General features: G+C 45.9%; 1 protein-coding gene across 1 annotated transcript in view; it reads right to left on the bottom strand.

The window, feature by feature from the left end:
- The window catches only part of LOC121281473 (fibroblast growth factor 18-like), a 197,846-nt gene that overhangs the window by 6,482 nt on the left and 174,849 nt on the right, over window positions 1-16,515 (bottom strand). Inside the window, exon 6 of the mRNA XM_041194418.1 lies at window positions 6,769-6,875. Within this exon, the coding sequence (XP_041050352.1) occupies window positions 6,769-6,875 (107 nt within the window). The remainder of the gene's footprint in view (window positions 1-6,768; window positions 6,876-16,515) is intronic.

The raw sequence follows: 16,515 nt of genomic DNA, 5'->3' as shown, positions 1-16,515 counted from the left end.
TAGGGTAAGTCAGCAAATAAGGTTAGATGCTACAAAAATAATAAAAGGACAAAACTAAAGGCTCTGTGTCTAAAGGCACGTAGCATTTCAAACAAAACAGATGAACTAATAGTGCAAATAGAAATAAATAAGTACAATCTGATAACCATTACAGAGACATGGCTACAGGATGATATAGATTGGGACCTGAATATTGAAGGATACATGACTTTTAGGAAGGACAGGAAGATAGGAAAAGGCAGAGGGGTGGCTCTGTTAATTAATGATGGTATTAGCACCTGAGTTCAGGAAACCAGAATGTAGAAGCATTTTGGGTTGGAATGAGGAATGATAAAGGCAAGAAGTCACTTGTGGGATTGGTATACAGGCTCCCTAATTGTAATTACACATTGGGAAAGAGTATAAAAGAAGAGATAATGGAAGCTTGCCAGGAAGATATACAGCAATAATCATGGGGGATTTTAATCCACATATAGACTGGAAAAATCAGATGGGCAAAGGTAGCGTAGATGAGGAGTTCATAGAATGTTTTTGGGATAGTTTCTTAGAACAGCATATTCTGGAGCCAACCAGAAAGCAGGCTATACTTGGCCTGGTATTGAGATATGATATAGGATTAATTGATAACCTCCTAATGAAGGCACCCCTAGGTAGCAGCGATCATGATATGATTGAATTTTACATTCAGTTTGAGGGGGAAATGAGTGCATCCAAAACTAGCATTTTAAACTTAAATAAGGGCAATTATTGCCCTTAGATAAAAACAGAGTTAGCTAAAGTGAACTAGCAAATAAGATTAAGGAACAGGTCAATAGAGGTTCAGTGGCAGGTATTTAAAGGGATATTTCAGAATACACAGAATAGATGCACTCCGTGAGAAAGAAAAATTCCAAAGGGAGGGCCCCCCATCCATGGTTAACTGAAAAAGTTAAAGACAGTATCAAACTTAAAGAAAAAGCACATAATTACCTAAAGACAGGTGGCAGGTCAGAAAGTGGAAAGAATATAAGGAACAGCAAAGAATGACATAGGAGGGAAAAATTCGAGTATGAGAGAAAGTTAGCTGGTAATATAAAGACAGATAGTAAGAGTTTCTTAAGATATTTAAACAAGAAACGAGTTAACAAAATGAGCATTGGTCCTATAGAAAGTATGTCTGGGGAATTGATAATAGAAAGTAGGGAGATGGCAGATGAATTAAACAAGTCTTCACTATAGAGGACACAAGTAACATCCCGGAAATAGCTGTATATCAGGAAATAGAACGGAGGGAGAAACTCAGGAAAATTACAGTCACCAGAAAAGGTTGCGGGCTGACGAATCCCCAGGTCCAGATGGACTTCGCGCTAAGGTCGTGAAAGAAGAGGCTAGTGAGATAGTTGGTGCATTGGTTTTATTTTTCCAAAATTCCCTAGATTTGGGGAAGGTTCCATTAGTTTGGAGAATAGCAAATGTAACTCCTTTATTCATGAAGGGATGGAGGCAGAAAGCAGGAAACTACAGGCCAGTTAGCTTAACATTTGTCACAGGGAAAATGTTAGAAGCTATTATTAAAGATGTTATAGCAGGGCACTTAGAAAAATTCAAGGCAATCAGACAGAGTCAACATGGTTTTGTAAAAGGGAAATAATATTTAACCAATTCACTGAAGCTCTTTGAAGGAGTCACATGCGCTGTGGATTAAGGGGAACTGGTGGATGTACTGTACTTACATTTCCAGAAGGGATTTGATAAAGTGCCACATCAAAGGTTATTACAAAAAATAAAAGTTCATGGTATAGGGGGTAACACTGCCACATATAGAAGATTGGCTAGCCAACAGGAAGCAGAGAATTGGCATAAATGAGTCTTTTTCTGATCGGCAGAATGTGACAAGTGGTATGCCACAGAGATCAGTGCTGGGGCCTCAACCATTTACAATTTATATAAATGAGTTGGATGCAGGGAACAAAAGAATAGTTGCTAAATTTGCTGATGACACAAAAATAGGTCGGAAAATAAATTGTGAAGAGGACATAAGAAAGCTACAAAGTGAAATAGATAGGTTAATTGAGTGGGCAAAGATCTGGCAAATGGAGTATAATGTGGGCAAATATGAAATCATTCATGATGGCAGGAAGAATAAAAAAAAAGCTTATTATCTAAATGGTGAGAGATTGCTGAGCTCTGAAATTCAGAGGGATCTGGGTGTCCTAGCACATGAATCACAAAGGGTTAGTATGCAGGTACAGCAGGTAATTAGGAAAGCTAATAGAATGTTATAATTTATTGTGAGAGGAATTCAATACAAAAGTTGGGAGGTTATGCCTCAGTTATACAGGGCATTGGTGAGACCACATCTGAAGTGCTGTGTACAGTACTGGTCTCCTTAACTAAAGGAAGATGTATTAGAAGCAGTTCAGGGAAGGTTTACTAGAATAATACCAGGAATGGGCGGGTTATCTTATGAGGAAAGGCTGGGCAGGTTAGGCTTGTATCCACTAGAACTTAGAATAGTAAGAATTGAAATTGAAACCTTTAAGGTCCTGAGGGGTCTTGACAGGGTGGATGTGCAGAGGATGTTTCCTCTTATCGGAGAATCTAGAACTAGGGATCACTGTTTAAAAATAAGGGGTTGCTCAGACAAAAATGAGGAAAAATTTTTCACTCAGAGGGTCATGAGTCTTTGGAACTTTCTTCCTCAAAAGACAGTGGAAGCCTTTGAATATTTTTAAGGCAGACTTAGATAGACTTTTGATTAGCAAGGGAAAGGCGGGAACGTGGAGTTGAAGTTACAATCAGATCAGCCATGATCTGACTGAATGGCTGAGTAGGCTCGAAAGACAGTGGCCGAATCCTGCTCTAATTTATATGTTCATAGGAAAGGCCATTGATGAAGCAGCTAAAGATGGTTGGGCCTAGGACACTACTGTGAGGAACTCCTGCAGCAATGTCCTGGGATGCAGATGATTGACCTCCAATGACCACAATCATCTCCCTTTGTGCTAAGTATAGGTATGACTCCAACCAGCGGAGAGTTTCCCCCTGATTCCCATTGACTCCAGTTTTGCTAGGGCTCCTTGATGCCACACTTGGTCAAATGCTGACTTGATGACAAGTTGCTCTCACCTCACCCCTGGAGTTCAGCTCTTTTGTCAATGCTTGGACCAAGGCTATAATGAGGTCAGGAGCTGAGTGACCCTGAGTAACCCAAACTGAGCACCCGTGAGCAGGTTATTGCTAAGTAATTACCACTTTAAAGTACTGCCGCGACCCACTTCCATCACTTAACTGATGATCAAGATTAGACTGATGGGGCGGTAATTGGCCGGGTTGGATTTGTCCTGCTTTTTGTGTACTGGGCATACCTGGGCAATTTTCCACATTGCCGGGTAGATGCCAGTGTTGTAGCTGTACTAGAACAGCTTGGCTAGGGGCGTGGCAAGTTCTGGAGCACAAGGCCTCAGTACTATTCTCAGAAATTTATCAAGGCCCATAGCCTTTGCGGTATCCAGTGCCTTCAGCTGTTTCTTGATATCATGTGGAGTGAATCAAATTGGCTGAAGACTGGCATCTGTGATGCTGGGGACCTCCGGGGGAGGCCAAGTTGGATCATCCACTGGACACTTCTAGCTGAAGATGGTTGCAAATACTTCAGGCTTCTCTTTTGCACTGGTGTATTGAGCTCTCCTCTCATTGAGGATGGGGAATTTTGTGGAGCTTCCACCTCCTATTAAATGACTAATGGTCCATTCACGACTGGGTGTGGCAGGACTGCAGAGCTTAGATCTGATCCATTGGTTGTGGAATCACTTAGCTCTGTCCATCACTTGCTGCTTATGCTGTTTGGCGTTTGTGTTATTGCTTCACCAGGTTGACGCTTCATTTTTTGGGATGTCTGGTACTAATCCTGGCATGCCCTCCTGCACTCTTCATTGAACTCAGATTGATCCCCTGGCTTGGTGGTAATGGTAGATTGGAGTATATGCCGGGTCATGACGTTACAGATTGTGGTTGTAAACAATTCTGCTGATGCTGATGGCCTACAGCACATCATGGATGCCCAGTCTTGAATTGCTAGACCTGTTCAAAATTTATCTAATTTAGCATGGTGGTAGTGCCACACAACATGATGGAGGGTATCCTCAGTGTGAAGATGGAATTTCATCTCCACAACAACTGTGCAGATGGCATTCCTACCAATACTGTCATGGACAGATGCATCTGTGACCAGTAGATTGGTGAGATGAGGTCAAGTAGGTTTTTCCCTGTTGTTGGTTCCCTCGCCACCTGCCATAGACCCAGTTTAACAGCTATGACCCAGTCTAGAACTCAGCCAGTTCAGTCTGCAGTGGTGCTACCAAGCCACTGTTGGTGATGGATATTGAAGTCCCTCACTCTGGGTACACTCTGTGTCTTTTCTACCCTCAGTGCTTCTTCCAAATAGTATTCAACATGGAGGAGCACTGATTCATTAGCTGACTGGGGTGGTACTTGGTACTTAGCAGGAGGTTTCCTTACCCATGTTTCACTTGATGATTTGGGACCTCATGTGGTCTGGAGTCAATGTTGAGAGCTCCCAGGGCAACTCCCTCCTGCCGGTTACCACTGTGCAGCCACCTCTGATGGGTCTGTCCTGCCGGTGGGACTGGACATACCCAGGGATGGTGATAGTGGTGTCTGGGACATTGTCTGTAAGGTAGATTTAGTGAGTATAACCAGATTAGGCTGTTGCTAAAATGATCTTTGGGACAGCTCCCCCAATTTTGGCACAAGCTCCCAGGTGTTTGTAAGGAGGACTTGCAGGGCAGAGAGCGCTGGGTTTGCTGTTGTAATTTCTGGTGCCTAGGTTGATGCCAGGTAACCCATCTGGTTTCATTCCTTTTAGCTTTTGTAGCAGTTTGATAAACTGAGTGGCTTGCTCAGCCAGTTCAGAGGGCATTTAAGTGGGTCCGGAGTCACATGTAGGCCAGACCAGGTAAGGACGGTAGATTTCCTTCCCCAAAGGATATTAGTGAACCAGATGGGTTTTTGGTCAACATTTCTGAGACAAGCTTCTAATTCCAGATTTATTAATTGATTTTAAATTTCACCAGCTGCCGTGGTGGGATTTGAACCAGTGTCCCCAGAACATTAGCCTGGGTCTCTAGATGACAAGTCCAGTGACATTACCACTACGCTATCTTCTACCAAAATTTAAAAACACATATTACCTGTTATGAAGAGTCCATATAGCTCCTCAAACCTGTTTCCCCATCCAACTTAATCATATCTGACCCAATTGTGTCAGCTGTTGCTCAGCTGGTAGCACTCTTGTCTGTGCCAGAAGATTGTTGGTTCAAGTCCCTCCTCAGGATTTGTGCATAAAAATTAAAGGTGAAACTCCAGTGCAATACTGAACAAGTGCTGTCTTTTGGATGAGATGCTAAACCAAGGTCCTGTCTGCCTTCCTAGGGTGATGTAAGTGATTCCATGGCACTATTCAAGAAGAGCTGGGGAGGCATCCTGGCCAATATTTATCTTGCAAACAACTTCACAAAAACAGGTTATCTGGTTTTTATCACCTTGCAGTTTGAGGAAGTTTGCTGTGCTCAAATTGGTTGCCATATTTCCTGTATTTATAACGGTGAATACACTTCAAAAGTACTTCATTGGCTGTAAAGTTTTTCGGATATCCTCTGGTCATGAAAGTGATATAAATGAAAGTCTTCCTTCTCTTTTATGATCTGTAGCTCAACTCCCCTTAACTGCCTTTGCATCATATCTGTTATCCCTCTTACCAATATGAATTTGTTCATCATAATGTGGTGGCGATGTTACTGGACTAATAACCCAGAGGTTGAGACTATTAATCCAAATACTATCAGCTCAAATCCCAAAATGGCAGTTGAAGAATTTGAATTCAGCATTAAAAAGTCTTGAGTAAACAGTTGTTAACAGTTACAGTGTCCATGGAGCTGTCAGACCCAAGTGGATCAGTAACGTTTTTTATGGACGAAAGCCATAGTAGCTTCAGCCAGTCTGGACTATATTTACTGCCAGCATTACAGGGTAGAGATTCAGGGTGGACATCTGGCATTATAGGATGGAGAATCAATGTTAAGGGTAGAGACCAGGAATTACGGAACGGGGAGCAGGGACCCAGAATTACAGAATAGAGATACAGTGGGGCCGTAAATTGTGGTGAGCTTTCAAAATTCCATTCACTTCAGCCATAATGGAAAATCCTGCCGGTGGGAAGGGCTATAAAATTCTGTCCAGAAGAAGAGAGCAGGGATCCAGAGTTACAGAGCAGGGACCCAGAGACCCAAAACCACATCCAAAGTTACAGGATGGTGATGCAATGACCCACGACCTTCAAAATCAGAGTAACACCAAGATGATCTTTATAAAATTTAAACTACCTTTTTAAAAGCTTTTACTTCAGTCTGTTTTAAAAGCACCAGAATAGAAATTGATCCACTTACATAATTTGGTGTAACTCCCAATTAGTTAATTTCAAGTGTGAAACAATTAATGGACCAGTGGTCCTGAATCTGGGAGCTCTTTTTGCAGATGGAAACGAAATCTAAAGACAGCACTAAAATGGACGGAGGTCAATTGGACATTTGGATCTGAACTTAATTCAATATTAACATGCATTTTGCTTAGAGATCAAGTTCATTCAGTTCAAACCTAGAGGCACATTTGTGGTGTAAATGAGATGTTATTGGATAGCCCTCAAACACCAGAGCAGAGAATGGAATTCAAAGAGAAAATGCTAACTCAACCTGCATAGGCCACACTTACCTTGCCCACTAGCTTTCCTTTCTTGTTCATACATAGGTAATGATCCGTCTCCTTCCCTTTGATCCTGACTTGGCTGCCAAATGTGTCAGTTTCCACTAAGAGCTGGGCTTGGAAAGTAAGAAGAGAGAAACATTAAGCTGGCTGAAAGTTCACGTTAAATCGATAAACCTTGAGCTATTGGTATAGAAACTCCAGAGAAAGAGGCCTGAGCTAATAATATAGTCATCCAAATACTGTAAGGGACAATCATCAAGGTAGCAATGTGAAATGCAAAAGGCCACCAGAAAAACTCCCTCCACACCATCCCATCAAACATTACACAACAGGTACAGCATGGGGGTTAGACACGGAGTAAATCTCCTTCTACACTGTCCCCAGCAAACACTCCTAGGACAGGTACAGCACATGGCTAGATACAAAGTAAAGCTTGCTCTTCACTGTCAAAATCAAACATTCCCAGGGCAGGTACAGTACGTGGTTTGATACAGAGTAAAGCTCCCTCTACACTGTCCCCCATCAAACACTACCAGGGCAGGTACAGCACAGGGTAAGATACAGAGTAAAGCTCCCTCTACGTTCCCCCATCAAACACTCCCAAGCCAGGTACAGGACGGGGTGAGATACTGTGTGAAGCTCGCTCTACATTGTCCCATTAAAAACACTCAGGACAAGTACAGCACGAGGTTAGATACAGAGTAAAGCTCCCTCCACATTGTCCCATTAAATACATTCAGGACAGGTACAGCACGGGGTTAGATACAGACTACAGCTCCCTCTACACTGTCCACATTTAACACTCCCAAGGCAGGTACAGTGCGGGGTGAGATAACAGAGTAAAGCTCCCTTTACGTTGTCCCCATCAACCACACCCAGGACAGGTACAGCATGGGGTTAGATACAGAGTAAAGCTCCCTCCACACTGACCCATTAAATACATTCAGGATAGGTACAGCACGGGGTTAGATAAAGGGTAAAGCTCCCTCTACACTGTCCCCATCAAACACACCCAGGGCAGGGACAGCACAAGGTTAGATAGAGAGTAAAGCTCCAGCTATTCTGTCCCCATTACCATCACCAGAGCAGGTACAGCACGGAGTTAGATGCAGAGTTAATCTCCGTGCACACTGTCCCAATCAAATTCTCACAGGGCAGGTACAGCATGGCGTTAGATACAGAGTAAAGCTCCCTCTACACTGTCCCCATCAAACAATCCAGGGGCAGGTACAGCACAGGGTTAGATACAGAGTAAACCTTGCTCTACACTGTTGCAATCAAACATTCCCAAGAGAGGTACAGCACGGTGTTAGATACAGACTAAAGCTCCCTTTACATTCACCCATCAAACACTCTCAGCAGAGGTACAGCACAGGCTTACAAACAGAGTAAAGCTCCTTCTACACTGTCCCATTAAAAACTCTCAGCACAGGTACAGCCCAGGGTTAGATACTGGTTAAAGGTCCCTCTACACTGACCCGAATAAACACTCCCATGACAGGCACAGCACGGGGTTAAGTACAGAGTAAAGCTCCCTTTACACTGCCCCCATCAAACACTACCAGGGCAGGTACAGCACAGGGTTAGATTCAGAGCAAATCTCCCTCTACACTGTCCGCATTAAACACTCCCAAGGCAGGTACAGTGCAGGATAAGATAATAGGGTAAAGCTCCCGTTACACTGTCCGATCAAACGCTCCCAGGACAGGGACAGCACGGGGTTACATACAGAATAAAGTTCCCTCCACACTGTCCCATTAAATTCGTTCAGGACAGGTACAGCACAGGGTTAGATATAGGGTAAAGCTCCCTCTACACTGTGCCCATCAATCAGCCCAGGACAGGTACAGCACGGGGTGAGATCCGGTGGAAAGCTCCCATTACGCTGTCCCCATCAAACACTCCCAGGACAGGTACAGCACGGGGTTAGATGCAGAGTTAAGCTCCCTGTATACTGTCCCAAATAAATGCATTCAGGGCAGGTACAGCATGGCATCAGATAAAGAGTAAAGCTCTCTCTACACCGTCCCCATCAAACAATCCCAGGATAGATAAAGCAAAGCATTAGATAGAGTGTAAAGCAACCTCTACACTGTCCCCATCAAACAGTCCCAGGACAGGTACAGCAAGGATTAGATACAGAGGAAAGCTCCCTCTACATTCCCCAATCAGACACTCCCAGGGCAGGTACAGCACAGGGTAAGATGCAGAACAAATCTCCCTCTGCACTGTCCCCATCAAACACTCCCAGGACATGTACAGCACGGGGTTACATACAGAATAAAGTTCCCTCCACACTGTCCCATTAAATACGTTCAGGACAGGTACAGCACAGGGTTAGATAGTGGGTAAAGCTCCCACTACACTGTCCCCATCAAACACTCACAGGGCAGGGACAGCACAGGGTTAGATAGAGAGTAAACCACCCGCTATTCTGTCCCCATTACCATCACCAGAGCAGGTACAGCACGGGGTTAGATGCAGAATTAAGCTCCCTGTACACTGTCCCAATCGAATGCTCTCAGGGCAGGTACAGCTTAGCGTTAGATACAGAGTAAAGCTCCCTCTACACTCTCCCCATCAAACTCTCCCAGGGCAGGTACAGCACAGGGTTAGATACAGAGGAAAGCTTGCTCTATACTGTCGCAATCAAACGTTCCCAGGACAGTTACAGCACGGGGTTAGATAGAGAGTAAAGCTCCCTCTACGCTGTCCCAATCAAATGCTTTCAGGGCAGGTACAGCATGGAGTTAGATACAGAGTAAAGCTCCCTCTACCCTTTCCCCATCACCATTACCAGAGAAGGCAAAATGCGAGGTTAGATGCAGCTCCCTGTACACTGTACCAATCAAATTATTGCAGGGCAGGTAGAGCATGGTGTTAGATACAGAGAAAACCTCTCTCCACACTGTCCCCATCAAACACTCCCAGGACAGGTACAGCACGGGATGAGATACAGTGGAAAGCTCCCTCTACACTGTCCCCATCAAACACTCCTAGGACAGGTACAGCAGATGGTTAGATACAGACTAAAGCTCCCTCTACATTCCCCCATCAAACACTGTCAGTACAGGTACAGCACAGGCTTAAATACAGAGTAAAGCTCCTTCTACACTGCCCCATAAAACACTTTCAGCACAGGTACAGCCCGGGGTTATATACAGAGTAAAGGTCCGCTACACTGTCCCCATCACCATCCCCAGAGCAGTAAAAGCACGGAGTTAGATGCAGTGTTAAGCTCCCTGTACAATGTCCCAATCAAATGCTCTCAGGGCAGGTACAGCTTAGCGTTAGATACACGGTAAAGCTCCCTCTACACTCTCACCATCAAACACTCCCAGGACAGGGACAGCACGGGGTTAGATACAGAGTAAAGCTCCCTCTACGCTGTCCCAATCAAATGCTTTCAGGGCAGGTACAGCATGGAGTTAGATACAGAGTAAAGGTCCCTCTACCCATTCCCCATCACCATTCCCAGAGAAGGCAAAATGCGAGGTTAGATGCAGAGTTAAGCTCCCTGTACACTGTCCCAATCAAATTATTGCAGGGCAGGTAGAGCATGGCGTTAGATACAGAGAAAAGCTCTCTCCACACTGTCCCCTTCAAACACTCCCAGGACAGGTACAGCACGGGGTGAGATACAGTGGAAAGCTCCCTCTACACTGTCCCCTTCAAACAGTCCCAGGACAGGTACAGCACGGAGTGAGATACAGAGTAAAGCTTGCTCTACACTGTCGCAATCAAACATTCCCAGGGCAGGTACAGCACAGGCTTAGATACAGAATAAAGCTCCCTCTACGCTGTCCCAATCATATGCTTTCAGGGAAGGTACAGCATGGCGTTAGATACAGAGTAAAGTGCTCTCTAAACTGCTCCCATCAAACACTCCCAGGATAGGTACAGCAAAGCATTAGATACAGGGTAAAGCTCACCCTACACTGTCCCCGTCATTTACTGCCAGGACAGGTACTACACGGGGTTAGATACAGAGTAAAGCTCCCTCTACTCTTTCCCCATCACCATTCCCAGAGAAGGCAAAATGCGACGTTAGGTGCAGAGTTAAGCTCCCTGTACACTGTCCCAATCAAATTCTTGCAGGGTAGGTAGAGCATGGCGTTAGATACAGAGAAAAGCTCTCTCCACACTGACGCCATCAAACACTCCCAAGGCAGGTACAGCATTGGGTGAGATACAGTGGAAAGCTCCCTCTCCACTGTCCCCATCAAACACTCAGTGGACAGGTACAACATGGGGTTTGATACAGACTAAAGCTCCCACTACATTCCCCACCAAACACTCTCAGTACAGGTACAGCACAGGCTTAGATACAGTGTAAAGCTCCCTCTAAATTGTCCCCATTAAACACTGCGAAGACAGGCACAGCGTGGGGTGAGCTAACAGACTAAAACTCCCTTTACACTGTCCGCATCAAACACTCCGATGACAGGCACAGCACTGGATTATGTACAGAGTAAAGCTCCCTCTACACTGTCCGCATCAAACACTCCGAAGACAGGTACAGCATGGGATGAGATAACAGAGTAAAGCTCCCTTTACATTGTTCCCATCAAACAGTTCCAGGACAGGTACAGCACAGGATTAGATACAGAGTAAAGCTCCCGCTACATTCCCCCATCAAACACACCCAGGGCAGGTACAGCACAGAGTAAGATGCACAACAAATCTCCCTCTGCACTGTCCCATTAAACACTCACAGGACAGTTACAGCACGGGGTTAGATGCAGAGTAAAGCTCCCTCTAGACTGTCCCCATCAAACAATCCCAGAGTAGGTACAGCACGGCATTAGATACAGAGAAAACATCCGCTACACTGTCTCCATTACCATGCCCAGAGCAGGTACAGCACGGAGTTAGATGCAGAGTTAAGCTCCCTGTACACCGTCCCAATCGAATGATCTGAGGGCAGATACAGCATAGCGTTAGATAAGAGTAAAGCTCCCTCTATACTCTCCCCATCAAACAGTCCCAGGGCAGGTACAGCACAGGGTTAGATACAGAATAAAGCTTGCTCTACACAGTTGCAATCAAACATTCCCAGGACAGGTACAGCACAGGTTTAGATAGAGAGTAAAGCTCCCTCTACACTGTCCCCATCAAACAAGCTCAGGACAGGTACAGCATGGGGTTAGATACAGAATAAAGCTCCCTCTATGCTGTCCCAATCAAATGCTTTCAGGGCAGGTACAGCATGGCGTTAGATACAGAGTAAAGCACTCTCTACACTGCTCCCATCAAACAATCCCAGGACAGGTACAGCAAAGCATTAGATACAGGGTAAAGCTCACTCTACACTGTCCACATCAAACACTCCCAGGACAGGTACAGCAAAGCCTTAGATACAGGTTAAAGCTCCCTCTATACTGTCCCAATGAAAAATTCCCAGGACAGGTACAGCATGGGGTGAGATACTGTGTAAAGCTATCTCCACACTGTCTCCATCAAACACTCTCAGGACGGGTACAGCAAAGCCTTAGATACAGGGTAATGCTTGCTCTACACTGTCCGCATTAAACACTCCCAAGGCAGGTACAGTGCAGGATAAGATAACAGGGTAAAACTCCCGTTACACTGTCCGATCAAACACTCCCAGGACAGGTACAGCACGGGGTGAGATCTGGTGGAAAGCTCCCTCTACACTGTCACATTAAACACTCTAACGGCAGGTATGGCACGGGTTTAGATACAGGATAACAGTCCCTCTACACTGTCCCCATTAAACACTCCGAAGACAGGTACAGCGTGCGGTGAGATAACAGACTAAAGCTCCGTTTACACAGTCCCCATCAAACACTCCAAAGACAGGTACAGCGTGCAGTGACATAACAGAGTAAAGCTCCGTTTACACAGTCCCCATCAAACAGTCCCAGGACAGGTACAGCACAGGGTTAGATTCAGAGTAAAGCTCCCTCTAAACTGTCCCCCATCAAACACTCCCAAGGCAGGTACAGCACTGGGTGAGATAGTGTGGAATGCTCCCTCTACACTGTCCCCATCAAACACTCCCAGGACAGGTACAGCACGGGGTTAGATGCAGGGTTAAGCTCCCTGTACACTGTCCCAATTAAATGCACTCAGGGCAGGTACAGCATGGTTTCAGATACAGAGTAGAGCTCTCTCTACACCGTCCCAGTCAAACACTCCCAGGATAGATAAAGCAAAGCATTACATAGAGGGTAAAGCAACCACTACACTGTCCCCATCAAACAGTCCCAGGACAGGTACAGCACAGGATTAGATACAGAGTAAAGTTCTCTCTACATTCCCCCATCAAACTCTGCCAGGGCAGGTACAGCACAGGGTAAGATGCAGAACAAATCTGCCTCTGCACTGTCCCATTAAACACTCACAGGACAGGTACAGCACGAGGTTAGATACAGAGTAAAGCTCACTTTAGACTGTCCCCGTCAAAAGCTCCCAGGGCAGGTACAAAACGGGGTTAGATACAGAGTAAACATCCGCTGCACGGTCCCCATTACCATCCCCAGAGCAGGTACAGCACAGAGCTAGATGCAGAGTAAAGCGCCCTCTACGTTCTCCCCATCAAACATTCCCAGGGCAGGAACAGCACAGGGTTAGATACAGAGTAAAGCTTGATCTACACTGTCCCCATCAAACACTCACAGGACAGGCACAGCAAAGCCTTAGATACAGGGTAAAGTTCCCTCTACACTGTCCCAATCAAACTTTCCCAGGACAGGTACAGCACGGGATTAGATACAGATTAAAGCTCCCTCTACACTGTCCCCATCAAACACGCACTGGACAGGTACAGCATGGGGTTAGATACAAAATAAAGCTCCGTCTACACTGTCCCCATCAAATGCTTTCATGGCAGGTACAGCATGTCGTTAGATACAGAGTAAAGCTCTATCTACACTGCTCCCACCATACACTCCCAGGACAGGTACTGCAAAGCATTAGATACAGGGTAAAGCACACTCTACACTGTCCCCATCAAACACTCCCAGGACAGGTACTGCACAGGGTTAGATACAGAGTAAAGCTCCCTCTACACTTTCCCCATCACCATTCCCAGAGAAGGCAAAAGACGAGGTTAGATGCAGTGTTAAGCTCCCTGTACACTGTCCCAATCAAGTTCTTTCAGGGCAGGAAGAGCATGGCGTTAGATACAGAGAAAAGCTCTCTCCACGCTGTCCCCATCAAACACTCCCAGGGCAGGTACAGCAAAGCCTTAGATACAGGGTAAAGCTCCCTCTACACTGTCCCAATCAAACAGTCCCAGGACAGGTACAGCACGGGATTAGATACAGAGTAAAGCTCCCTCTATATTCCCCCATCATACAATCAAGACAGGCACAGCATGGAGTGAGATACTGTGTAAAGCTCGCTCTAACTGTCTCATCAAACACACTCAGGACAGGTAGAGCACGGGGTTAGATAAAGACTGAAGCTCCCTCTACACTGTCCGCATTAAACACTGCCAAGGCAGTTACAGTGCGGGGTGAAATAACAAAGTAAAGCTCCGTTTACGCTGTCCCCATCAAACACTCCCAGGACAGTGACAGCACGGAGTTAGATACAGAGTAAAGCTCCCCCTAAACTGTTCCGCATCAAACATTCCCAACGCATGTACAGCACGGGGTTAGATATAGACTAAAGCTTCCTCTACATTCCGTCATCAAACACTCTCAGGACGGGTACAGCACAGGCTTAGATACAGAGTAAAGCTCCTTCTACACAGTCTCCATTAAACACTCCAAAGACAGGTACGGTGTGGGGTGAGATAACAGAGTAAAGCTCCCTTACACTGTCCCCATCAAACACTCCAAAGACAGGTACAGCGTGGGGTGAGATAACAGAGTAAAGCTCCCTTTACGCTGTCCCCATCAAACACTTCCAGGACAGGAACAGCACGGGGTTAGATACAGAGTAAAGCTCCCTCAAAACTGTCCCATTAAACACTCTCAGTACAGGTACAGCACGGGGTTAGATACAGGGTGAAAGTCACTATACACTGTCCCCATTAAACACTCCAAAGACAGGTACAGCGTGGGGTGAGATAACAGAGTAAATCTCCCTTTACGCTGTCCCCATCAAACACTCCCAGGATAGGAATAGCACGGGGTTAGATACAGAGTAAAGCTCCCTCAAAACTGTCCCATTAAACACTCTCGGCACAGGTACAGCCCGGGGTTAGATACAGGGTAAAAGTCACTATACACTGTCCCCATTAAACACTCCGAAGACAGGTACAGCGTGGGTTGAGATAACAGAGTAAAGCTTCCTTAACACTGTCCCCATCAAACACTCCGAAAACAGGTACAGCGTGGGGTGAGATAAGGAAGTAAAGCTCCCTTTACGCTGTCCCCATCAAACACTCCCAGGAGAGGTACAGCACGGGGTTAGATGCAGAGTTAAGCTCCCTGTACACTGTCCCAAATAAATCCATTCAGGGTAGGTACAGCATGGCGTCAGATACAGAGTAAAGCTCTCTCTACACCGTTCCCATCAAACACTCCCAGGATAGATAAAGCAAAGCATTAGATAGAGGGTAAAGCAACCACTACACTGTCCCCATCAAACAGTCCCAGGGCAGGTACAGCACGGGGTTAGATACAGAGTAAACGTCCGATACACTGTCGCCATCACCATCCACAAAGCAAGTACAGCACGGAGTTAGATGCAGAGTTAAGCTCCCTGCACTCTGTCCCGATCAAATGATCTCAGGGCAGGTACAGCATAGCGTTAGGTACAGAGTAAAGCTCCCTCTACACTTTCCACCACCAAACACTCCCAAGGCAGGTACAGCATGGGGTTAGATACAGAGTAAAGCTTGCACTACACTGTCGCAGTCAAACATTCCCAGGACAGGGACAGCATGGGGTTAGATAGAGAGTAAAGCTCCCTCTACACTGTCCCCATCAAACACGCTCAGGACAGGTACAGCACAGAGTTAGATACAGAATAAAGCTTCCTCTCCGCTCTCCCAATCAAATGCTTGTGGGGCAGGTACAACATGCCATTAGATACAGAGTAAAGCGCTCTCTACACTGCTCCCATCAAACACTCCCAGAACAGGTACAGCAAAGCATTAGATACAGGGTAAAGCTCACCCTACACCATCCCCATCATACACTCCCAGGACAGGTACTGCACACGGTTAGATACAGAGTAAAGATCCCTCTACCCTTTCCCCATCATCATTCCCAGAGAAGGCAAAATGCGAGGTTAGATGCAGAGTTAAGCTCCCTGTACACTGTCCCAAACAAATTATTGCAGGGCAGGTAGCTACACTGTCCGCATCAAACAATCCAAGGGCAGGTACAGCACAGGGTTAGATACAGAGTAAACCTTGCTCTACACTGTCGCAATCAAACATTCCCAGGATAGGCACAACATGGGGTTAGATACAGAGTAAAGCTCCCTCTACGCTATGCCTATCAAACACTCCCAAGGCAGGTACAGCACGGGTTGAGTTACAGTGGAAAGATCCCTCTACACTGTCCCCATCAAACACTCCCAGGACAGCTACAGCACGGGGTTAGATACAGGGTAAAGCTCCCTCTAGACTGTCCCCATCAAACACTCCCAGGGCAGGTACATCACGGGGTTAGATACAGAGTAAACGTCCGCTACACTGATTCCATCACCATCCCCAGTGCAGGTAAAGCACGGAGATAGATGCAAAGTTAAGCTCCCTGTATACTGTCCCAATCGAATGCTCTGCGGGCAGGTACAGCACGGGGTTAGATACAGAGTAAAGCTCCCTCT

Source organism: Carcharodon carcharias, chromosome 8 (genome assembly GCF_017639515.1).
Source record: "Carcharodon carcharias isolate sCarCar2 chromosome 8, sCarCar2.pri, whole genome shotgun sequence".
NCBI lineage: Eukaryota > Metazoa > Chordata > Chondrichthyes > Lamniformes > Lamnidae > Carcharodon > Carcharodon carcharias.
Note: the sequence above shows the minus strand (reverse complement) of the source record. Positions and strands in the feature narration are given on the sequence as shown.